The sequence below is a fragment of the Oryctolagus cuniculus genome, chromosome 11 (assembly GCF_964237555.1).
Source record: "Oryctolagus cuniculus chromosome 11, mOryCun1.1, whole genome shotgun sequence".
In the NCBI taxonomy this organism is placed as follows: Eukaryota; Metazoa; Chordata; class Mammalia; order Lagomorpha; family Leporidae; genus Oryctolagus; species Oryctolagus cuniculus.
The window spans coordinates 48,495,079-48,520,579 of NC_091442.1; the positions used below are offsets into that span (position 1 = coordinate 48,495,079).

Sequence of the window (25,501 nt, forward strand, 5' to 3'; positions counted from 1 at the left end):
AGCACTTTGAACATATTCCACTGTCTCCTGGCCTTCATATTTTTATGTAGTCATATCAATACTCCTTTGTATGTAATGAGCTTCTTATCTATTCTGCTCTTACATTTTTGGCTAGAATTTGGTTGATACCTCTGTACTTCAGAGAGTACTGGCTTCTATTGCCAGATCAGGGAAGTGTTCAGTTGTTACTTATTTAAATATGTTTTTTGGAAAAATTATGATTAAGAAGTATTGATGTTTCTATATTTTCTACTTCTCATAAATATTATTTAAGAAATAAATTCAGGTAGAATCAGTATTTAAAAGCACTCAGATTATGAAGCATGCTTACCAAGGGAGACTGGAATATTCTGTCAAGATAGGTGATCACATAACCAACGTAAAACACATGTGATTGTTGAACAGCAGACACATGATGTAAGCCTGGCTCTCCAAATAGATTCAGCTGTTCCTCATGGAAACAAACCATGTACTTATGAAAGTTAAAACTAGATTAGATAAAGAAATTATGATATAGACAATATGGAATCCCACCAATCAGTGATACGAAATGAAATCCTGTCTTTTGCGACAAAATGGATGCAACTGGAAACCATTATACTTAGTGAAATGAGCCAGTCCCAAAACGACAAATACCAAATGATCTCCCTGATCTCTAGCAATTAATAGAGTACCTGAAAGATAATCTATATGAGTGAAATTGACACTTTGAGATGCAGTTTTTTATAGAAAGATTTATTTAATAAATATAAATTTCCAAAGTACAACTTCTGGATTATAGCGGTTCTTCCCCCCATACCCGCCCTCTCATCCCTGAACATCTCACCTCCTACTCCCTCTCCCATCCCATTCTTCATTAAGATTCATTTTTAATTATCTTTATACACAGAAGATCAACTCTATACTAAGTAAAGACTTCAACAGTTTGCACCCACACAGACAATAAAGTATAAAGTACTGTTTGAAGACTAGTTTTACCATTAATTCTCATAGTACAACACATTAAGGACAGAGGTCCTACATGGGGAATAAGGGCACAGTGACTGCTGTTGTTGATTTAACAATTGACACTCTTATTTATGACGTCACTGATCACCTGAGGCTCCTGTCATGACCTGCCAAGCTTGGAAGCCTCTTAAGTCCACAAACTCTGACATTATTTAGACAAGGCCATGATCAAAGTCAGAGTTCTCTCCTCCCTTTAGAGCAAGGTACCTCCTTCTTTGATGGCCCATTCTTTCCACTGAGTTCTCACTCACAGAGATCTTTCATGTAGGTCATTTTTTGCCAGAGTGTTTTGGCTTTCAATGCCTGAGAAACTCTCATGGGCTTTTTACCAGATCTAGATGCCTTAAGGGCTGATTCTGAGGCTGGAGTGCTGTTTAGGACACTTGTCATTCGATGAGTCTGCTGTGTATCCTGCTTCCCATGTTGGATTGTTCTTTCCTTTTAAATTCTATCAATTATTCTTAGCAGACACTTGGTCTTATTTATGTGATCTCTCTGACACTTAATTGAATCTTTATGATCAGTTATGAACTTAAACTGATCACTTTAACTAAGAAGATGGCAATGGGACCTGTCAACTTAATGGGATTTGGAGTCCTATGGCACATTTTTAGCTTTACCATAGGAGTAAGTCCTAGGGAACGTGTGCCAAATTGTACATCTCCTTCCTCTCTTATTTCCACTCTTATTTTTAACAGAGATCAATTTTCAGTTAAATTTAAACACCCAAGAATAATTCTGTGTTAAGTAAAAACTTCAACGAATAGTATTAAGTAGAAAAAGAAAATACTAAAAAGAATAAAATGGTAAGCTGTTCCTTGACAGGATAAAGGCTGATCAAGTCATTGCTTCTCACAGTGTCAGTTTCACTTCTACAGGTTTCCTTTTAGTTGCTCAGTTAGTTGTTACAGATCCCGGAGAACATATGATATTTGTCTCTTTGGGACTGGCTTATTTCACTCAAGCATGATGTTTTCCATTCCTCCATTTTGTTGCAAATGACCAGATTTCATTTTTAACCGCTGTGTAGTATTCCATAGAGTACATATCCCATAATTTCTTTATCCAGTCTTCTGTTGATGGGCATTTAGGTTGACTCCATGCCTTAGGTCTTGTGAATTGAACTGTAATAAACATTGAGGTGCAGACAGCTCTTTTATTTGCCAATTTAACTTCCCTTGGGCATATTGTGAAGAGTGGAATGGCTGGGTCCTGTGGTAGGGCTATATTCAGATTTCTGAGGTACCTCCAAACTGTCTTCCATAGTGGCTTCACCAGTTTGCATTCTCACCAACAGTGGATTTGTGTGCCTTTTTCCCCCACATCCTCGCCAGCATCTGTTGTTAGTTGATTTCTGTATGTAAGGCATTCTAACCGGGGTGTGGTGAAACCTTCATTGTAGTTTTGATTTGCATGTCTCTGATGGCTAGTGATCCTGAACATTTTTTCATGTGTCTGTTGGCTATCTGGATTTCCTCTTTTGAAAACTGTCTGTTTAGGTGCTTGGCCCATCTCTTAAATGGGTTGTTTGTTTTGTTGTGGTGGAGTTTCTTGAATGCAATGTAGATCCTGGTGATTAATTCTTTATTAGCTGCATAATTTGCAAACATTTTCTCCCATTCTGTTGGTACAGAAACTTCTCAATTTGATGTCATCCCAGTTGATAATTTTGTCTTTGGCTGCCTGTGCCTCTGGGATCTTTCCCAAGATGTGTTTGCCTGTGCCAATATCTTGCAGGGTTTCTCCAATGTTCTCTAATAATTTAATGGTGGCAGGTCTTAGATTTAGATGTTTAATCCATGTTAAATGTGTAAGGTGTAAGATAGGGGTCTTGCTTCATACTTCTGCTTGTGGTAAACCATTTTCCCCAGCACCATTTTGGAATAGGTTGTCCTTGCTCCAGGAATTGGATTTAGCTCCTTGATCAAAAATAAGTTGGTTGTAGATGTTTGGATTGATTTCTGGTGTTTCTATTCTGTTACATTGGTCTATGCATCTGTTTTGTACTAGCACCAGACTGTTTTGATTTTAACTGCCCTGTAGTATGTCTTGAAATCTGATATTGTGATGCCTACAGCTCTGTTTTTGTTATATACGGTTGCTTTAGCTATTTGAGGTTTCCCGTGCCTCCATATGAATTTCAGCATCAATTTTGCCACGTCTAAGTAGAACGTCTTTGGTATTTATTTGGTATCGCATTGAATCTGTAAGTTGCTTTTGGAAGACTGGGCATTTTGACAATATTGACTCTTCCAATCCATGAACATGAAATTTTTTTCCATCTATTATATCTTTTTCTATTTCTTTCTTTAGAGTTGTGTAATTCTCGTCATAGAGATCTTTGACCACCTTGGTTAAATTTATTCCAAGATATTTCATATTTTTGTAGCTGTTCTGAACGCTATTGATTTTAGAAGTTCTTTCTCAGCCATGGCATTGTCTGTGTATACAAAGGCTGTTGATTTTTTGTGTGTTGATTTTATAATCTGCTGTTTTACCAAACTCTCCTATGAGTTCCAATAGTCTCTTAGTGGAGTTCTTGGAATCCTCTAAATAAAGAATCATATTGTCTGCAAAGAGGGATAGTTTGACTTCTTCCTTCCAAATTTGTATCCCTTTGATTTCTGTTTCTTGCCTAATGGCTCTGGCTAAAATTTTCAGTACTATATTGAATAGCAATGATGAGAATAGGCATCGCTGTCGGGTACCAGATCTCAGTGGAAATGCTTCCAACTTTTCCACATTCAGTATGATGCTGGCCATGGGTTTGTCATAAATTGCCTTGATTTTTTGAGGAATGTTCCTGCTAGACCGAATTTGTTTAGAGTTTTCATCTTGAAAGGGTGTTGCACTTTATCAAGTGAGATGCAATGATTTTTAACAGATTTATTTATTTATTTGAATATCAGAGTTACACACAGATACAGGAGGGGCAGAGAGAGAGAGAGGTTTTCCACCTACTGGTTCACTCCCCAGTTGGCCACAACTGCCAGCACTATTCCAATCAGAAGCCAGGAGCCTCCTCCAGGTCTTCCGACACGGGTTCAATGGCCCAAGGACTTGGGCCGTTCTTCCACTGCTTTCCCAGGCTATATTAGAGAGCTGGATCGGAAGTGGAGCAGCTGAGACTTGAACCGGTGCCCATATGGATTGCCTGTACAGCAGGCAGTGGCATTACCTGCTACACCACAGCACTGGCCCCAGGGTTAATCTTATGACGATAAGGTTAACTGAAAATACATCTTTATAAAAAAATAAAGTGTGGAAATAGGAGAGGGAGGAGGAAGAAGGGTGGGTACATTGCAGGGAGGAAGGGCAGGTTAGGAAATATCATTATGCTTGTGATCTGTATATAGGAAATACATGAAATTTGTGTGCCCTAAATAAAATTTTTAAAAATGGAAAAAGAATATTTAAAAAAAGAAAAAATCAATTACTCAATGTTCTATGTACATACAAGAAATTTACTTAATTTAAATTTCAAAATTGAGTATTAAAGCCGTTTGAAGTGGAATTCTGTTTTATTTAAATGCATGGTCAAAGACAGGTCTTTAAATATTTCTGTACTAATGAAAAGTTCAAGGAGTGGGTGTTTGCCACAGTGATTAAGACTTTGCTTGGGATGCCTGCATCCCATATTCTGCTGCCTGGGTTTGAGTCCTAGGTTTGCTCCCAATCCCAGTTTTCTGCTACTGCATACCCTGGGGTGCAGCAGGTGGTGGTTCAAATGGTTGGGCCCCAGCTCCTCTTATAAGATACCCAGACTGAGTTCCTAGCTCCTGGCTTCAGTTTGGCCCAGCCTGGCTGTTCCAGGCATTTGGGGAGTGAATTAGTGGATGGGAGATGTCTCTCTGTATGTCTCTCTTTGTCTCTGTCACTCTAGGACCTATGAGAAATCGCTTGTTGGAGCCAGCATTGTATTGCAGCAGTGAAGCCACTGCTGGAGATGACTTGGGCTGGGCCCAGACCTGGCTGTTGGGGCCATTTGGGAAGTGTCAGCCAATAGATGATCTCTTTCTTTGTCTCACCCTACCTCTCTGTTGCTCTGCCTTTCAAATAAATATATGAACAAAAGAGTCTGTAAAAAAGACTTAAGAAAGCAGCTAACCAGATCAGTCTACACAAAAGCTCTGTTATCTTTCATGAGTTTCCATCACTTCTGAATTCAGTAATAGTACATGCATTTTCTCATATTAAACAGAGATAGAGACGAAATGGGTCTTAGTGAATAAAGTCATTCCCTCTGAGTAGTTTTTTCTATCCTAAAATTAAAGCTAGTTCTTTTTCTGCAATTCGATTTGTATTTTCAGGTTGAGGTGGTGCATTGAAACTGCTTAGCTCGAAACAATTAGAATGAATAAAGTTTATGAAGTATTTCTTATATACCAGTCACTGACCAAATTGTTTTATATGAATTGATAGTCAATACTCTAAGGAAACAGTGGCAAAAGAGATTAAATTCCTTACAAAGTTTGCAGACTGGTGAATGATAGAATCAGCTGTAAATGGAAAGACTGAGTTGCACATTGATGCTCATTGTTAACAGAGATTATTGTTGGAGTTGGTCATGGCACAGCCATGGAAATTGGAGTCACATGAATTACAAACTATGACAGTCACATCAAGTTTGGAAAATGATGTTTTTAGAACTGAAATCTGTGATGTAGTATTTGAAAGTCCTTTAAATGTTGAGGGCAAGACTTTTTCCTTTTACACTTCAATCCAGTTCTAGAAAAATATGTGAGTGCCAGCACACTAAAGCTTGCTGATCTTCTAAAATGCTAGGAGCAAAGCCCAGTGATGTGCCATTCAGTTCCCATTCTGCTGCTGGGAAATTGAATGAATGCACACCCAGCGGGAGGACACGATGGCATTCCCTCAGCTGCCATTCTTAGGTGCTGCCTACTCCAAGCAATGCCACCAGGGGGATCTGCAGTGCGTCCAATGATTCAGAGCCTCCTTGGAATATTGTGATAGACCTACATGTGCATATTTAATACAGGCACTTAAACTAATGAGACCCAAGCAAGGTAGAAACATTGAGAAGCTCTGCTTTTCATTAGAGAGGTGGCAATTGCTCCATTTAGTCTCATGGAGTACCTAATAAACAAAACAATTGCTTCTGTGGATCGGTGCCTCCACAGGCCCAGTGAAGTCATTCCTGGGTTTTGGTGTTCAGAAAATTCCCCCAGGTCTGTAACCAGCAAGCTCAGCAAGCCGGAGACTCAGGTGGGCCAATGGTACAGCAGCCGAGTCTGGTGGAGAGCAAAGGAGGACAGCCAGAAGAGCGAATTTCCCTTCCTCTGCCTTTGGTTCCATCTGGGACTTCTGTGGATTGGGTGCCCCCAACCCCTGCGTTGGTAGGAGCAGTCTTCTTTACTCAGTTCACTGATTCAAATATAAATCACCCAGAAACATTCTCAGGACACACCCAGAAAGAACCTTGAGCCAAATGGCTGGGCATCTCATGGCAGAACCCTTAGTGTCCTTTTTCATGTCCTTTGGGCCAGAAATTTGGACATCCTGTTTGGGTTTTAGCTATTGACCCCATGACTGGGGGTTTGGAGGAAGAGGAGGGAAGCCAGGGGTTGAGAGGTGGAGGGAGCAATGTGAGTGGGTGAGGGAGAAAGAGGAAACCCGTCTCCATGTGGGTCACTTATTCAGGCTACAACTTTCTTTCTCAATTTTTATTGATTTTTCTAAATCCTCAGCTAGTTGTTTTTTTTTTTTTTCAGTTTGCCAAATGACCACACTGTAGGTAGATTTTATATAGCCTACTCTTTTTTATTGGATTACACAAGGATCCTCTTCATCTCCCAATATGTGTGTTTGTGTGTGTGTGTATTTCCTATATAAAGGAAACCTTATAACCCAAGGACACAGAAATACATCATTAAATGAAGACAGTTTGTTGGCATAAAATTTAAAAATTGGAAGTTATTGATACTTGGAATTTTCCTAGAACACCAAGCATTTCTACCTTAAATTTATATTCTTTTCTAAGAAATGTCTCGGCATACTGCCATTTTTTCCAAGGATTCTAGCAATAATTTTCAAATGATGAAGTTTCCAAGAACAGAAGCCAGTCCCTTAACTAGTAGCACCCTGCCCATTTCTTGGCAGCTACTGAATAGACTTTTGGGGACAGCTGACCTATCACACCAAAATCCAGTCACAGTGTGGCGGCAGCTCTAGGATAATCAACTCAGAACTCTTTAGTACATTTCACTGTTAAATGGTTGACACATTCAGTGCATAATAGCTCTCATTTTTATATTTTCTCATTTACATTTTCCTTAGTAAGAATGGAAGTACTCTACTGGTTTGGTGGAAGATTTAGAGGGAGCCGAAACTGATGGAATATGATTTTCTGAAAGGACTGGAGTGGGCAACAGTGCCTCCTGGGGTGGGTGTGAGAGATCTCTTTAGCCTGGGGCAAATCTCTCCCCAGATCCTGGATTTCTTGGAAGCCACACCAGCAGCCAAGCGTGCCTCACTGCTCCAGGGGGGCGATTGTAGATCTGGTTAGCAGGAAAAACTGCACTGTGCAATCTGCCCTCCTCCTGCAAGCAGGTGAGGCTGCTACAGGTGGCGCCTTGTCTTGGTGGCTGACCTCCTCCTGCACAGAGAATTAATCTTCCATGACACGGATGAAGGATGCTTCAGAAACTGTTTCACAGATCAAATTGCCCTGCGTGTTCCCCCAAGATGATTCCAAGTCGTGTATCACAATGATGTTGACAAATAAAGCTGCGACTTCCCAGGAACAAGCTGTCAGTTTGGTACCTACCAGAATAAGTGTACCTAACCAAAGTAAAAGCTATAATATTATTGCCCAACGAAGAAGCTAGTGACTCTAAGCTAATTAAAGATGGGCCCTATTCAGAATGGTAGTTTATTAAGTTGATTCAGTACAATCAATGAACACATGTAGGCTTTCCAAGAGTGTGTAGGTTGTGCTGTGTGTGTGTGCATCTGTGTGTGCCTGTGTCTGTGCATCTCTGTGTGCGTGTGGGTATGTGTGATGTCTGTGAGTCTGTGTGGGTTGTGTGCATTTGTGCCTGTGTGTGCAAATGAGTCTGTGTGTGTGGGAGGGTATGCGTATGTGCATGTGTTCATGTTTGTGTCTGTGTGTCAGTGCAGTGTGTAAGTGCATGTGTGCACATGTGTTTGTGTGGTGTCTCTGAGTCTCTGGGGGGGGTTTATGTATGGTGTCTGTGTGTTGTCTGTGCATGGGTGTGAGTATGTGATGTATGTGGGGTGCACGTGTTGTGTTTGCATGTGTAGTGTATTCCTGTGTGTGCTTGTGTGGTTAGAGTAAAGAGTGATGCTGCACTTGGCAGTTTGGCAGCATTTGCAAATGGCTGCTCCAGTCCTCCTGGGTGCTGTGCAGGGAGCATGGCCCTTGGTGTGTGCGCGTGCGGTGAGGCGAGGAGCCTGGCAGGCACTGGCAGGCCGCAGAGGCCATTGGCAGCTCCAGGGTCTAGCAGCTGAGGCGGGCTCCAGTGCACAAGTGTGGCCTGGTCCTCCAGCCTTGGAGCCTCGCAGAGGCGGGGCCTGGGCTGAGCACGGTGTTGCAGCTGGCAGACACCACAGCAGCCACCAGAAGAGTGACTGGACCGAGGCCTCGGTGAAGGGAAGTGCGGGGAGCAGCCAGGAAGGAAACAGAGACCCGCGGGACGATGGCGGCGGAGCGGTGAGCGGCCATGGGCCAGGGTGGGCAGGCTGGGCGCCGCTGGACGCTGGTGTGTGCAGGGAGAAGGCCATCTGAGAGGCCAGCCACCCTCAGGAGGATGTGCCAGCCATTGTTGGGAGGCCTGCGTGTGTCAGATGCGGAAGCTGCTCTCTGCTTTACACACGGCCTTTCCAAACCAAAGGCTGTGGTTGCATCCAGGGTTCCTGGATGGATGGACAGAGGCCGCCGAAGTACCATAGGGGAGAGTTAGAAACACCGCAGGTCTTGTGTGTGATGCCCCTTGGTTCTTGAACAATCCTAGGTTAAATGCAGAAGTAGTGACATACCTCTATATCTTTTCGTTAAAACTCATGAAATGCGTCTCTGGGGAATGGAATTGTTGGCCTTGTCTGGGAGCCTTGTGCATCCTGAGTGTTCTGTGGTTTGGAGAAGGTGGGAGGCGAGGAATTGTAAGAGGTAATATGATGATGTGTTGCTGCTTGGGCTACTTTCAGCCATTTTTCTGTGTTTGGGTCCTTTCGTTTTACTATTTATATAGTGTATATAGTGGTCAAATGACTCCTAATTTTGTGACACCTAGTTTCTAGATGTTCAAGAGGTTGCCAGTGTATGACAAGGTAGTAAAATTCACATATTTTATATAATTGCTGTTGACATTCATGGGAAAGCAAGTCCTCTGTGACTTTTGGATGAAAGTTTGTTACGCCATCTGTAAACATTGCATGTGCTAATACTTGTCCACAGGATGGAGGGCAGGGAGGGAAGTGAGGAGGGAATGGTTCCAGACCAAAATGGTCACATTTAGAAGCTACTTCAGAGGTCATTTTTGTTGTCAGTTTGTTTCCCATGAGTATTGGTCATGTATTTCTGTTTGTCTTTCCCCCACTTGTCTGATGGTTTTCGTTGTGGGGGCTTTGGGGGGATTGGAAAGTAGAGCAGATGTTTCTAATTCTGTGTTGTCGCAACTTGGGATTCTGATTTTCCTCACTGAGGTCATGGTTGTTGCTTGGTCTTTCTATATTGTTGTTATTTGGGGTTGTTTCATTTTCTTCTGTTGGCGACACACCTGGACACACTGTGCTATGTCCCTCTGTGGCAGTGAGCCACTCACCTCTCCTCTCTGTTCTGACTTGTTCCATAGCCCTGTCACCGTCCAGTCTCACAGCCTGGGCCTACATACAGTTGCACCCTCCTCAGATCCTGCACAGTTAGCACCTAGGGCTCCCAGATGCCAGGTAGCTTGGGGAGGGGGGATGATCCATGGTTTTTCCCAGAGTGCCCACTGTGGGTAGGGACAGTGTGGTGTGGTCCTGGACACCTCCACAAACACAAGAACCTGCCCAATTCCCACTGACTCAGCTGCCTCCCTCAAGCCCCATAGGCAACCTGCCCACCCCAGCCCAAACCCTGTGGAAAAGTTGAGAAAACCTTGAAGAAAATCACCATGGGTTTCAAAGTCTTCCAAAAAACTAATTCCCCTAACCACTGACCTCCCTGCAGCTTCTGGCTCTGAGCTGTGATTCTGCACATGCTTGGCCTGGTGCTTAAAATGGTCTCGGTGCAGCAGCAGAGGGGATCCACCCCGAGGTTCCCAGACCCATGATGGGCAGGGACTCAATATTGTGTCAGCGACCATGGCCACTGGATTTCAGGCAAGGAGGGGCCCAATGCTCAGCCAGATGTCAGGCACAGAGCAGCAGTCCATGCAGGGAGTCATCCCCAAAACCAGGGACACTGCACAGACTCCCATTTGCAGCCACAGTGCGTCTCAGCCTAAACCATGGGCAGTCTTGTCAGTGGGGGTGGTTCCTGGCCTGGCCTGGCCTGGTTTCTCTCCTGTGTTGTGGACACCACTGCCTGCACCATCCAGGCCAAACACACCTGGGCTCCTCCTGTCACAGCCCCATCCGTGGGCACTGGGATATGGGCTGGCACAGCTCAGATCACAGTGACAGATGGTGACACGGTTCCCTAGTCAACAAGGTTTAACCCGCTGGGAGAAAGGCCGCCCTGTCCATGCAGAACCTGTGTGAGTCTTCATTCAGGATCCAGAGGCTGAGGAGCTGGGAGCTCGTGGAGTGCTCAGGGAACCACATGCATCTCATTTCACCTGGATCCATGGCACCCGGTGGGGAGGGCTGTGAGTCCACATCACAGACGAGAACACTGGGGCTCCAGTGAGGACACCAGCTACTCTGCCTAGCCTCAGAACCCATGTCCCTAACCATGAGGGAGCACTGACCAGCCCATGGCCGCGCCCATGGTTCCCCTGGATTCCTCACTCTTCTGGGCAGTCAGTGAACCCTGGACACACAGGGGCTTCCTCCTCCCTGCCCCAGGACAGCGGTGGGTTCCCCCAAGGTCCCTGTGTGCTCAGTGTGGGGCTCCCTTGTGCAGCAGGGAGAAGGTGGCTGCACAGCACGGGTGGGGACTCAATGCACTGGCATCCACACAGGAACATGAAGAGAGCTATATTGGACCACATACAGAGGGGGACTTAAATAAACTATCTGAGAGAGCAGGAGAGGGAGCTATAAATAAACTGATGGTGAGGGGAACATTGGCTCTGACTGGAGGTGGCCCTGGGAGGACCCAGGAGCTGAGCTGTGCAGAGCCGGGTTTGCTGCCACCACAGATGTTTCACTCGTGGCTGGGGCCAGAGCGGGGCCCCGATGAGCGGATGGGGAAACAGCTTAGAAGGGTGCGCACCCAGCTGGGTGAACGACGGTGGGGACGGTCCTGATTGGAGATTGTGCGCTGCCCACACCGGCGGCCCCAGGGCCAGCGCCGCTTCGTGAACCAGGGCTGGGGATGCTCTGGCTCTGGTTTGGCTTCTGGAGATGCAGGGGGCTCCAGGGCCTCCACAGCTGGCACAGTTGCCAGGGACAGACAGGTTTCAGGTGGCTCTGGCTGGGGAGCAGATGCCGGGGTTGCCACCAAATCTGACCCCAGAAGTGCAGCAGCCGCTGCGGGAGGCACCTCCAGGTCTCCTCCTGGTGCTGGAGCTGCAGGAGGAGAACATGTCATGAACACCACTGCCCGTTCCTGCTGCGCTTGCCAAGAGGGAGATGTCCCTGGCTTCCAGAAGAGCCCCAGCCCTGTGCCCACAGCAGAGCCCTGGGCGGAACGTGCTGCAGCCCTGGGACTCTGAGCCTGGTCTTCACTCCAGCCAACACCAGCCTTGGAGCCTCCTCCCAGAGTGGGGCAGCCCCGAGACCCTCTCAGGCTCCCACGCACACACCCCAGTCGTCCTCACCCTTGGGCTCCGCTTCAGCCTCAACCTCCTGGGGCTCTGGATCCTCCAGCTGCATCAGGAGCAGCTGGGCTCGGCGTGCCAGGTCTGAGCTGGGCATCTGGAGCTGGACGTAGGCCAGCAGCTGATTCAGGCTGGCCAGGTCCTGAAGCTCACAGAAGTGCTCCGGGTAGCGGTCCCGCCAGGTACCAAGGAAGGAGCAGAGGGCACTAGGGGTAGCAGGAGGTCAGCACAGTCAGACACCTTCTGCCCACAGCCTCCTTCACCCCTGTGACTCTGGGTTCTGGGCTGAGGATACACGGCCTTGTTTGCAGGTGGGCATTGAGTGGTGGCGCATGTGTGAGCCGGCTGCTGCCTGCCTCCAGGCAGGCCCCTGAAATGGGAAGGGGTGGGCCAGCCTGGCTTGAGTTGTGCTGTGGATGAATTCTCACCGTTCCCCAGATGCCCAGGAACCCAGACAATTCTGTTCCCTGCTGTAGGCAACGTCACGGACCTCAGCCCTATAGCATTAATCACAGAAATGTAGGAGATGGGATCACGGTCAGCCCCCTAGTGGCACCCCCGTGTCCCTGCTTGGGAGAATGGAACCTCCCTCCTGACCCAAAGCCCACTCACTCCTTAGTGCAGTCGTCCTCTTCGCAGTGAGGCTGAAAGGATGCATACCTAGAGGAGGACAGGAGGTGTCACCTGTGGTGTCCTGTGTGCCACCTGCCATGAGGTCTGGGGGAGGGATGACTCCCTGACTACAAGGGAAGAAAAGCAGGGTAGAGACAGTGGTCTGTGCTGTGCACTGAATTTTATTAAGTTCCTGGACATGTGGCTGCACACAGTGGGCACTTCACAGTGTTTGCAGTGTGAGCTTGTGAAGTCAGCCTGCTTGTCCCCAGGGGTCTACGTGGGCCTGGGCCCCTTTATCACCCTCTGGTGTCTCAGTTTGGGTCACTACCAGGACAGAGAACCACACATAGAATCTGGAAGGTTCTTTGTGAATAGGAAGGCTGCTTTGCCTGAGGCCATGGGTGGTGAGGCCTGAGGGCGCAGAGCCTCATTGGAGGGTGAACATAATGCTAAATGAGACCCCTGTCCTTGGCAGCCCACTCCTCCGGGAAGCACTTTCTGGAGCTCATCCCATTGGTCCCGAAATCACCAAGGGGCTTTTCCTCTGAGCACCAAAACTCTGCGTGAATGATTTACGACCACAGGCAGGGTCTGGGACATCACCAAGACCCAGTCGAGAGGTACTGAGTCATCCCATTCTTGCATGTTCCGGCCCTCACCTTTGGAACAGCAGGTGCAGCACCTGTTGGGTGATGGCGAACCTTTGATAGATGTTCAGGAATGTGGGGACGAAGAAGGGGTCCCCTCTCTGCTGGGCAGGCACCAGCTGATTCACCAGCTTCTCCACCATGCCTGTGTCCAGGGTCCCGACCCTGCTGGCAGCCGACAAGGAGGGCACCGTTCCCACGTCTTGTTCCTGGTGGGGTGCTGCACTTGGCCCCTCAGGGGCCTCCAGCGCCTCTGCAGCTGAAAGGTGGACTGCCCGGGGCAGCGATGGTTCAGCCGACTCTGGTTGGGGTGCCGCTGCTGTAGTTGGCGCTAGATCTAAGCACAGAAATGCAGGAGCAAATGCAGAGGGAGAAAATATCAACACCACAGTCTTTCCTGCTCCTTGTGGTCAACCAGGAGTTTTCCTGCCTTCCAGGGAAGCCCTAGCCCTGCCCACAACAGGACCCTGCCCAGATGTGGTGAGCCCTGAGGGCTCTGAGCCTGGTCTTTGCTCCCAGACAACGCCAGGCTTGGAGCCCCATCCCAGTGTGGCTCTGCCCCAGTGCCCTCCAATCTCCCACGTACTCAAGCCCTCCTCACCTTTGGGCTCAGCCTCAGCCTCCTTGGGCTCGGGGTCCTCCAGCTGGGTCAGGAGCCGTTGGGCTCGGAGTGCCAGGTCCGAGAAGGGCATATGGAGCTGGACGTAGGCCAGCAGCTGATGCAGACAGGTCAGGTCCTGAGGCTGACAGAAGTGCTCGGGATAACGGTCCAGCCAGGTTCCCAGGAGGCAGCACAGGGCACTGGGGACAGGCAGGCGGGCAGCAGAGTCAGACGTCTCCTGTCCACACCCACCCTCGCCCCTGTGACTCTGAGATCTGGGCAGAGGATGCTCAGCCCTTGTGCAGGTGGACAGAGAGGGGTCGTGTGTAGCCCGATGCTCCCACCTCCTCTCAGGTTCTTGAGATGGGAAGGATTGGGCCAGCCCTTCGGAGAAGGGTTGTGGTAGGGACAGATTCCCACTGCTGTCAGGATGCCCAGGAACCTCGTGTGTCTCTCAGGTTCTTCAGGTACCACGCCTGACCTCAGACTTCAAGTGAAAAACACAGGAAGGGTGCAATCCTGGGTCAAGGTCAGCCCCCCAGTTGCACCCCATGTCCCTGCTGTGGATAGTAGAAACCTCCCTCCTGACCCAAGGCCCACTCACTCCTTAGTGCGGTCATCCTCTTCACAGTGAGGCTGAAAGGATGCATACCTAGAGGAGGACAGGAGGTGTCACCTGTGGTGTCCTGTGTGCCACCTGCCAGGAGGTCTGGGGGAGGGGCTGACTCCCTGACTACAAGGGAAGCAAAGCAGGGCAGATAGGGTGGTCTGTGCTTGGGCTGTCTTTTGCTAAGTTCCTGGGTATGTGCCTGCACACAGTGGGCGCTTTCTTATGTTTGCTCTGTGGGTGAATTGAGCTCCTTCTTAGGTGTCCTGAGGTCTGAGTCCCCTCCAGCAGCCCCTAGGGGTCCTATTCAGGCCATGATCAGGACAGGGACCCCCAGAGGGATCTGGAAGGTTCTTTGTGAACAGCAAAGCAGCTTTGCCTATGGCCATGAGAGATGAAGCCTTAGGTCCCAGGCTGTTTCATGAGCCATGGGAGGAAATCTCTAAATCAGACCTGCTGGGCAGCCTATCCCCTCAGGACCAGGCTCAGAAAGAACTTTATCACCCTGGGAGACACTCCCCCGCTCACCAAGATGCTGCAAGAACACACTGAGGCCCTGAAGGGGAGCAGGGTGTCACCAAGTTCCAGCCAAGGGTGGCGCATCCCCCCTGCACCTGCAGGTGCAGGTCCTCACCTTTGGAACAGCAGATGCAGCACCTGCTGGGTGATGGTGAACTTGTGATAGATGAGCAGGAATGCAGGGACGATGAAGCGGTCCCCTCTCTGCTGGGCAGGCACCAGCTGACTCACCAGCTTCTCCACCTTGCCTGCCTCCTGGGTCCCCACGCTGCTGGCAGGTGACGGGGATGGCACAGGTTCCACTGTTGCTGGTTCCTCAGGTTCCAGGATTGGTCCTGGCCCCATCTTAGCTGCTACCATCTTGGCTGGGGCCGGCTCCACTGGAGCAGAATCAGCTGCTCTTGGCGAGGGCTCCCCCTCCAGCCTGCTTGCCACCATGGTCCCCACTCCGCTGGTGTCCTCCAGGGGTGTGGCAATGTCACTGTCATTCTGGGGTGAGACAAGGAGGGTGGTTGTAATCATAGCCCTGATGTTCTGCCCCCACCCTCCTGCGGTTGTCATGGGACCACCAGGTCCCCATCCCACCCCCTGGTCCCTTCCCATGGGTCACGGACCTCCCCAAACTCCCCCCTCCACACCACCCAAGGTGGATGCAGGGCCACCCAGGAGGATCAGAGGGGAGGTCTTCCCAGGGGTCCTGGCCTGGCTGGCTGAGATCACCTTGGTTTCCCTCTGAGAGAATTGCCAGAGCTGCTGTGGGCGAGGGCTGACCCAATGTCTGTAGCTCTGGAGAATATCCGCAGCCTGGGGCTGGCCCCGGCCTGGGCCTTGGGATGTTGGGAGACAACACGAGAACATATCTGCTCAATGGCCTCTGACCAACTGAACTGGCTGGGTCACCAGCACCACATTGTGGGTGCCTGGTAACCGAGGTTCCAGGTTCTGTTGTAGTCATCGTCAAGGAAGCGAGGTCACTTCTTGAAGTCCACTTAGCTGACCTCCCCTAAGGTTCTGTGGGCTGCTGACTGCCACTCTCCTTCCCCGCCCCCCCCCCTTCCCGGGACAGATGCCGTGTGCACACATGCACACGGTTATGCCAGTATCACCCATCAGCTCCCTGAGGGAGGCCTGGGCCAGCCATAGCCCACACTGGGAAGTCTTAGACCTGTTGCAAATACAGGGTTTTTTTAAGCTGAGTAGTATTCCACAGTGTAAATACACCAGAATTTCTTTATCCACTCAACAGCTGATGGACATCTGGGTTGAGTCCATATCTTAGCCATTGTGCATTGAGCTGCAGTGAACATTGGGGTGCAGATCACTCTTTCACCTTCTGAATTCCTTTTCCTTTGGATAAACTCCCAGGAGCGGGATGGCTGGGTCATATGGTAGGTATATATTCAGACTTCTGAGGTATGTGTCTTCAACAGTGGCTGCACCAAGTTACATTTTCACAAATAATGGATTAGGATACCCTTTCAACCACATCCTTGCCAGCGTTTGTTGTTTGTTGATTTCTGCATGAAAGCCATTCTAACTGGGATGAGGTGAAACCCAATGATGGGTTTGATTTGCAGTTGCCTGTGGCTAGTGATCCTAAGGATTTTGTATGTGTCTGTTGGCCATTTGATGTCCCTCTCCTGAAAAATGTCTGTTCAGATTTTTGCCCATTTCGTAAGTGAATTGTTTTGTTGTTTCTGAGTTTCTTGAGTTCTCTAGCCATTCTAGAAATTCATCTTTTATCAGTTGCATAGTTTGCAAACCATTTCTCCCACTCTATAGGTTGCCTCTTCACTTTGCTGAGCATCTTTTTGCAGTGCAGAAGCTTCTCAATTTGGTATAATCCCATTTGTTAATTTTGGCTTTGCTTGCCTGTGTCTCTGGGTCTTTTTCAAGCACTCTTTTGACTATATCAATGTGCTGCAGGGTTTCCCCAATGTTTCTAGTAATCTGAAGGTATTGGGTCATAGCTTTAGGTCTTTGATCCACTTTGAGTGGATTTTGTGTAAGGTGTAAAGAAGGGGTCTTGCTTCCTATTTCTGCATGTGGAGATCCAGTATTCCCAGCACCATTTTTTGAAGAGATTGTGTTTGCTTGAGGGATTGATTTTTAGCTCCTTTGTCAAAGATCCGTTGGTTATAGATGCATGGATTGATTTCTGGAGTTTCTTTTCTGTTTCATTGGTCTGCACATCTGATTTTGTGCCATTACAGGCTGTTTTGATTATTATTGCCCTGTGGTATGTCTTGAGCACTGGTATTATGGTGCCTCCAGCTTTGTTTGTGTTGTTTCAGATTGCTTTAGCTCTTTGGAGTCTCTTGTGTTTCCATATGAATTTGTGCATCATTTTTTTCTAGATCTGAGAAGAATGTTGTTGCTGTTTTGTTTGGAATTGCATTTAGTGTACACTTCACTTTTGAAAAAAGATTTATATATTTATTTGAAAGGCAGAGACAGAAAGAGAGAGAAACGGAGAGAGAGAGAGACAGAGCAAGAGAGGGAGAGAGCGCGTGCGCCAGAGAGAGAGAATCTCGTCCATCTGCTGGTTCACTCCCCAGATGGCTGCAATCGCTGGAGTAGGGCTGAAGGAAAACCAGGATCCAGGAGCTTCTTCCAGATCTCCCATGTGAGTGCAGGGACCCAAGGATTTAGGCCATCTTGTATTGCTTTCCCAGGCCATATCAGAGAGCTGGATCGGAAGTGGAGCAGCTGGGCCTTGAACTGGCATCAGTATGGGATACAAGCACTGCAGGCAGTGGCTTTACCTGCTACCCCACATCGCCTACCCCTCTTTCAGTCGAATGGACATTTTGATGTTATTTATTCTTCCAATTCATGAATATGAAAGATTTTCCACTTTTTAATGCCTTCTTCTATTTCTTTCTTTTATGTTTTGTAATTTTCATCATAAAGTTCTTTGATGTCCTTGTTTAATTTATTCTATGGTATTTAGCTTTTTTTTGTAGCTAACATGAGTAGGATTGATCTTAGAAGTTCTGTCTCAGCAATGGTATCGTTTGTGTATACAAACGATTTACTTATTTATTTGAAAGGCAGTTACTGAGAAAGAGAGAGAGAGAGAGAGAGAGAGAGGGAGAGAGAGAGAGGTATTCCATCCAATGGTTCACTCCCTAGATGGTCACAATGGCCGGAGGTGTACCGATCTGAAGACAAGAGCCAGGAGCTTCTTTCTGTTCTTGACATGTGGGTGCCTGGGCCCAAGGACTTGGACCACCTTCCACTGCTTTCTCAGGCACATTAGCAGGGAGCTGCACTGGAAGTGGACCACTAGGGATCGAGCCAGAGCCCATATGGGATGCCGGCGTTGCAGGTGTCAGCTTTGACTGCTAGACAAAAATGCTATCCCCTGCCATATTTTCTTTAAGCATTGATCCATCAAAGGATGCCTAGGTTGTTTCCATTTCTTGGCTGTTGTGATACTGCTGCTACATCAGAGTGCAGATACCTCCTCGGCATAATGTTCTAATTTGTTTGGATGTTGTCTCAGGCCATTTTGTATTGCTGTAACAAAATCCCCCCAGACTGCACTGTCTAAAGAAAAGGGAGTTATTTTGGCTCAAGTGGTGGAAGGTGGAAAGTCTGAGATCCCTGGTCCCCTCTGGTGAGGACCACATGCTGCATCAGTTCCTGGTGGAGAAGCAGAAAGTAGAAACAGCTGCATGAAGAAGAGGAGTACACGTGTAAGGGAGGTGGGAACAACAGGACCAGCCCTGTCTTTTGGAAAGGAATCCTGCCAGGGTGAGAACTGGCTCCCAGGAGAGCACTGATCTACTCATGAGGCCTCCAGCCCCCGAATCTGAACACCTTGCATTGGGCTCCACCCCTAATCTGCCTCATGGAGAGATTCAGCCTCTGCATGGTTTTGGTTAGGACAAGCCATACTCACACCACAGCAGACAGACTTCAGTAGGAGGGTTCCTGGGTCGTACGGTAGATCTACTTCTAATTTTTTGAGGACCGTCCATACTGCTTTCCATAATCATACGAATTTGCATTCCCACCAACAGGGAGGGAGTGTTCCCTTCTCTCTACATCCTCACCAGTACTTGTTCCTTTTTGTCTTGGTTTGCAAACTGGCCATTCTAACATGAGTGTGGCACTATTTCATTGTGTGTGTATGTGTGTTTTCAAGATTTATTTATTTATTTGAATGAGTTTACAGATGGAGAAGGAGAGGGAGAGGGAGAGGGGGAGGGGAAAGAGGGAGTGGGAGAGGGAGATGGAGAGGGGAAAGAGGGAAAGAGAGAGGTCTTCCATCCACTGATTCACTCCCCAGTTAGTTGCAATGGCTGGAGCTGCGCTGATCCCAAGGCAGGAGCCAGGAGCTTCTTCTGGGTCTCCCACAGGGGTGCAGGGGTCCTAGGACCTGGGCCATCTTGTACTGCTCTTTAGGCCATAGCAGAGAACTGGATGGGAAGTGGAGCAGCCGGGACTCAAAGTGGCACCCATAAGGGATGCCGGCACTTCAGGCGACAGCTTTACCCTCTACACCAGAGACAGAGGCCCCTCACTGTGGTTTTAATTTGCATTATGATGAGAAGTGATGTGGGGCATTTGTTCACATATCTCTTGACCATATGCATGTCTTTTTTTGTTTGTTTGGAGAAACGTCTATTCAGGTCCTTTGTCTAGTTTTTAACCAGGTTAATTGGTTTTTGCTATTGAATTGTTTCAGGTCCTTATATAATGTGGATATTTACCCTTATTTGAGAGATGATTTACACATATTTTTCCCATTCCATTTATTGTCTGTTCCATGTGTTGACTGCTTTCTTAGCTATTTTATATTATTTTTAGCATGAGGTAAATCCCATTTTTCTTTTCATATTTTAGTTCCTGTGCTTTTGGGGTCATATTAAAAACTCATTGCCCTGATCAATGTCATGAACCCTTCTTCTAGTAGTTTTATATTTCCAGGTGTTAAATTGAAGTTTTTGAACCATTTTAGTTTATTTCTGGATAAGGATCTGATTTCAATGTTCTGAATGTGGATATTCAATTTTCCCCAAATTACTTATTAAAGAGAGTATACTTTTCCTATCATTTATTCATAGCAATTCTGTAAAATATTAGTTGAACTTAAGTGTGTGGGTGTATTTCTTGTCTCTCTATTCTGGTCTGTTGGCCTAATTTTTGATTGCAGTATCATGCTGTTTTTTTTTTTTTTCAAACGTCTTGTAGAGTTATAGACAGTGAGAGGGAGAGACAGAGAGAAAGGTTTTCCTTCTGTTGGTTCACTCCCCAGATGGCCGCCATGGCCAGCGCTGCGCCGATCTGAAGCCAGGAGCCAGGTGGTGATCTTCCTGGTCTCCCATGTGGGTTTAGGGGCCCAAGCTCCTGGTCCAACTTCCACTGCTCTCCCGGGCCACAGCAGAGAGCTGGACTGGAAGTGTAGCAACCGGGACTAAAACACGGCGCCCATATGGGATGCCGGCGCCTCAGGCGGAGGATTAGCCAAGTGAGCCAGGGCGCCGGCCCAACCATGCTGTTTTGATTCTCCTAGCTGTGTTGTAGATTTTGAAGTCAGGTAGTATGATGCCTCTAACTTTATTCTTTCTGCTCAAGAGTCCTTTGGCTCTTTGGGATATTTTGTGGCTCCTTATGAATGTTTATTATTTCTAATGCTGTGAAAAATGCCTTTGGAATTTTGGTAGGGATGTTTTTGAATATGTAGATCACATTAGGTGTGTTGACATTTTAGCTATGAGTTCTCGGTCTACTAGGTTGTCACCAGTTGGGATGTCTGCCTTCCAGTCTGAGTGCCTGTGATTGAGTCCTGTGTCCACTTCCGATCAGCTTCTTGCTAATGTGCACCTGGGGAGACAGCTGATGATGGCTCACATAGCTGGGTCCCTTCTACAATTGTGGGAGGCCTGCATGGAGTTCTTGGCTCCTGGTTTCAGCTGCAACTAAATTCTTCCTATCTAATGTGGATATCCTTTTTTCTTTCTCATGCCTCATTGCTCTTACTGGGACATTTAGTGCTAGATTGAATACAAGTGTTTGTCCTTGACTTGTCCCTGATCTTAGTGTAAAAGCTTTCAGCTTTTCATTGAATGTGATGTTAGGTGTGGAGTCGTCATCTAACCTGCATTGTTTTGAGGTACTTTGCTTGTCTAGTTAGTTTGTTGAGATTTTCTCATGAAAGCGTACTGGCTTTTGTAAAGTACTTTCCATGGGTCCATTGAGGAGATCATACGGGTTTTGACCTTCAGTCTGGTAGTGTTGTATACCACACTTATTTTCCACATGTCCATTTTCATTCTGTTAATGTGGTGGATGAATTGTATTTATTGATTTTCATATGTTGAGTCATATGGTATGCTGTTGAATTTTGCTGGATGATATTTTTTAAGGATTTTTTAAAATCTATGCTCAGTATGAATATTGACCTGTAATCTTTTCTTTGGCATCCTAGTCTAGTTTTAGAATCAGAGTAATGTTGTTCATGTAAACTGAGTTTTGGAGTGCTGACCCATCCTCAAATTTTTGGAAGAATTTGGGAAGACTCTGTATCAGTTTTCAAATGGTTGATAGAATTCCACAGGGAAATCATCACATCTTGCACTTTTCTTTGACAGTAGAATTTATTAGTGATTCAGTCCCCTTACTCGTGGTTCAGTGGTGTGTGCATTCTTATTCGTCTGAAGACATTTTAAAATCACCATTTCTTTTGTCTTTGACTCACTGATTGTTCAGGGTCAGGTACCTTTATTTCCCTGTTGTGCGTTTTCCAGGATTCCTTCTGTTATTGATTGTGGCCTAGAGCTTGGGTACGCAGGGTTGGGCCCTGGAGCACTGGTGCGTAGTGACTGACTCAGCACCAAAATCTTCCGTGCTGGCCCTGGGTCCTGGGTCTGTAAGACCAGACGTGGACATAGGTTACTGGCAGCTGTGGTCACAGGTGCTGGGGCAGGCATGGAGCTTGAGCTTGTGCTAACCAGTGTAAGGTCTGTGGTCACAGGTGTGGCCGGCTGCCTGGGCCACGAGGGGTGATCTGCAATCTGGGGAAATGGGGAGAGGCCCGGATGGTGGATCCACAGGGGTCATTTTGGAGGCTGGGCCCATGAGAGTGGGTTTAAACCTTGGGGCTTTGAGGAACTGTGTAGAAGCAGAATGCATATGGGGTGGAGTGTCCTGGAGCCTGAGTGCAGCAGGTTGGAGAAAGGGTTCTACTAGGAGGTCTTCTATCTAGGTTCTCCTGAAGCAGGCACACACCCTTGGTCTACTTGAGCATGGGACCTTGGGTCAGCCTGGTGGTTGGGTCTACAGGGCAGGCCGGGAGGCTGCTCCTGTGGGTGCTGGGCCGATATCTGTTCTGTGGGTGCTGGGCTGATGCTGAGGTATGTTTGAAGCCTGGACTGTGAGATCTGGTCTGGTGCTTTTTTCCTCTCTTCATCTATTCCTATTTTTTTTAAACTAAATAGATATTTTATGATTTTAATTTTCACGTTGCCTCTTTTAGTATAAGTAGTGTTTGTTAATGATTGTCTTGCATATTAGCACTAATAACGTTCTAACAATCTAGTTTGGATTAATAACACATAATATTACGTAAAATATATAAAATATATAATAATAAAAACTTGGTTCCTGTACAACTCGTATTCCTTCTCCTACTTGGTGCTGTTATTTTGATTGACATTGCATCTTTATACATTATAAGCCTGTTTAGCACATCTTTATGATTGTCGTTTGTTCTTTATAATTGATATGGTAGTCTGGTTTTCCCAGGAAGCAGAGGCAGTGGGACGCGGGGACCTCTGAGAGATGTGCTGGGGAACTAAAGGAGACTCTGACTAGGAGGCACTGACTGTAGACTGAAGTCTGAAGGACTCCAGGGAGAATCCCCCCCTTCCGCCCGACACTGCAGTCCGCAGCCTCCTAAGGGCTGACCTGACTGTGTAGGGCTCCCGTGCATTCCGAGGGGCCGTCCCCGATGAAGACAGGAGAGGGACACACAGCAAGGACTGGGGGACACTGGCTCAGTGAGTGAATGAGTGAAGCAAGCCGTGCTCCTTTCCTGGTGGGTGGAGGTCTGGGGTCCCTGTACAGGCCCTGCCCAGAGGCACAGAGCACGTCCGCCTGTCCTGCTGAGCCCCCTGACCTGGGACAGACTGTGGCTCTCGACCTGCTTCACTGCTCCTCAGTGATGCTGACGGCCTGGTGGCCAGGCTGCAGGAGCAGCCACATGCGAGGTGCTTCCCAGACCCTGTGCCCTGCCAGCAGGCAGCCCCTAAGGGGCCCCACTTCATGGAGAGGATCCCATCAGCCCCATCTCAGGGAGGTCTTCTGACAACCCACCAGGCAGGTCTGCATCTTTCTTGTTCCCGGGATGGGAACTGAGGCCCAGAGCTTATCTGTGGTCGTAGCTACAAAGCGATTAGCAGGACAAGGACCCTTGTCTCTGACTTTCCAGCCTGGGCTCTGTCCTACTCGACTTCCCCCAGAGAGGCCTCTCCAGAGTCAGGGGTCCCAGCATGCTCTGACCTTCAGAGAACTGGGGTCAGAGCCTGCCCCTCATGCTGAGTGAAGTGTGGCAGCCGGGGAAGGGCCAGTGCAGGCCTGGCTGTCCTGGTAGCAAGACCAGCTCCTGTGTGTGCAGGACGAGGTTTCTCTCTGGGACCAAAGATTCTCAGCACCGCAGGGCGCAGAGCTCCTTCGTGGTGTGTCTCGGTGCAGCCTCTTTGTCAGGCCTGCATGCCAGAATCTGGCAGGCTCTGGGTTAAAAATCCAGCTCTGCCACTCTGTGGGACATGGGAGCAGGTTCTGGGAGCCTCAGTTTCCTCCTGAGCACAGCGGGTGGTCAGCCATCATTTGGACACCAGTTTCTCAGACTCCAAACCCCAGTGTTAACGGCTTGGTAGCAGACGGTGCAGGGGGAAGAGGCTGGAGGCTTCGTCCAGTGGATGATCCAGAGGTAGACTTTGTGAGGTCCAGGGTCACCATGGCAGAGGCATTAGGAGCTCATACCCAGGAGAAGGCTCCTCGTAATAATTGCAGGGGTACAGGATCCCTGTGACCTGGGTGCAAATGTGGTCCTGCCTCCACTCCTGTGTGCCACCCCTGCCTCATCAGGCCCCAGCCCATGGGGTGGTCCCACCAAGGACTGCAAACTGCAGGAGCAGGAAGTACAGAGCTTTCCTCCCACATCTGAAGGCTGCTCTTGGGTATTTACAGAGAGCAGTGTGAAACGGCTCCCATGAGACGACCACCCCCGCCATCCCATCCCCGAGTGGCCAGGAGGAGGCAGTGGGAGACCACAGGGAGGACAGAAGGCCCTGCAGGGACTCAGACACCCCCAGCTGTTGACACTGACCTCACACCTGCAGCCTGCAGCTGCCTTCACCACCAGCCACTGTCTACTCTGTCCCCTCACCGTGCAGGCCGACTCACTCCACCTGCTCTGGTCCTCGGGTGACCCAATGTGCACCCCAGTCGGGGATTCACTAGCCTGAGCTACCATTGCTCCAACCTGACCCCTTAGTTCTGGGACAGGAAATGATCCCTGGCTCTGTCTGTGTGTCTGCAGACATGAACCATCCTGAGTGCTCCACACCATGGGCCAGATGTCAGGGTGATCTTCTGGGTGGGCTCCCTGCCCCCTACAATGGCCAAATGGAGCTGCCCTGTGTCCCCAAGACAGGTGCACCCTCCCAGACCTCCGGCACAGGTGGCAGAGCCTGGGGACCTGGCGGGGAGTGGGTGGGAAGAGATCCCTGGTTTTCCCCGAGATAGTCCTGTGTGGGTGGGGACGCCATGGTGTGGCCCAGGAACTCCCACAAAGCACGCACCTGCCCAATTCCCACTGTCTCCACTGTTTGCTCCATAGGCCACCGCGAAGCCTTGTGAAAAGTTCAGATTCCATGAAGAACCTCTCCACAGCTTTCACCATCTTCAGAAAGACAAAAACCCCTGGCCGTTGACCTCCCTGAGCCTTCAGGCTCTGAACTGTGAGTTTGCATGCCATTTGCTAAGTGCAGCAGGGAGAGGGGAACCACCCCTGAGTTGCTAGACCCATGGTGGGCAGGGGCTCCTCTCAGAGATGTTTGCACATCTGTAAAGTATAGGTGTCCACGGCCACTCTCAGGCGAGGGGGGGCCCAGTGCTCGGCCAGGTGTCAGGCACAGAGCAGCAGTCCATGCAGGGAGTCGTCCCCCCAGTCAGGGACACTGCAGACTCCCATTTTCAGACACAGTGCGTCTCGGCCTGGATCCTGGGCGGTCTGTCAGTGGGGGTGGTTCCTGGCCTGGCCTGGTGTCTCTCCTGTGCTGTGGACACCACTGCTGCACCATCCAGGCCAAACACTCTTGGGCTCCTCCTGTCACACCCCCATCCGTGGGCACGGGGATATGGGCTGTCAGAGCTCAGATCACAGTGACAGATGGTGACGTGGTTCCCCAGACGACGAGGTTTACCCCCGCTGGGAGAAAGGCCGCCCTGTCCATGCGGAACCTGTGTGAGTCCTCACCCAGGAGCCAGGAGCTGAGGAGCTGGGAGCTCGTGGAGTGCTCAGGGAACCACATGCATC

General features: G+C 48.6%; 2 protein-coding genes across 6 annotated transcripts in view; one reads left to right on the forward strand and one right to left on the reverse strand.

The window, feature by feature from the left end:
- The window catches only part of LOC127487786 (solute carrier family 53 member 1-like), a 147,879-nt gene that overhangs the window by 40,202 nt on the left and 82,176 nt on the right, over positions 1-25,501 (forward strand). The gene's annotated exons all lie outside the window — the stretch shown is intronic.
- Positions 11,148-15,844, reverse strand: LOC100343937 (uncharacterized). Its single transcript, XM_051831377.2, has 8 exons — positions 15,670-15,844; positions 15,065-15,438; positions 14,428-14,475; positions 13,824-14,023; positions 13,235-13,559; positions 12,573-12,620; positions 11,961-12,166; positions 11,148-11,709 (listed from the first exon to the last, which is right to left on the reverse strand). Exons 1-8 carry the CDS (start codon positions 15,805-15,807, stop codon positions 11,345-11,347), a joined length of 1,704 nt encoding a protein of 567 aa, XP_051687337.2. The 5' UTR covers positions 15,808-15,844; the 3' UTR covers positions 11,148-11,344.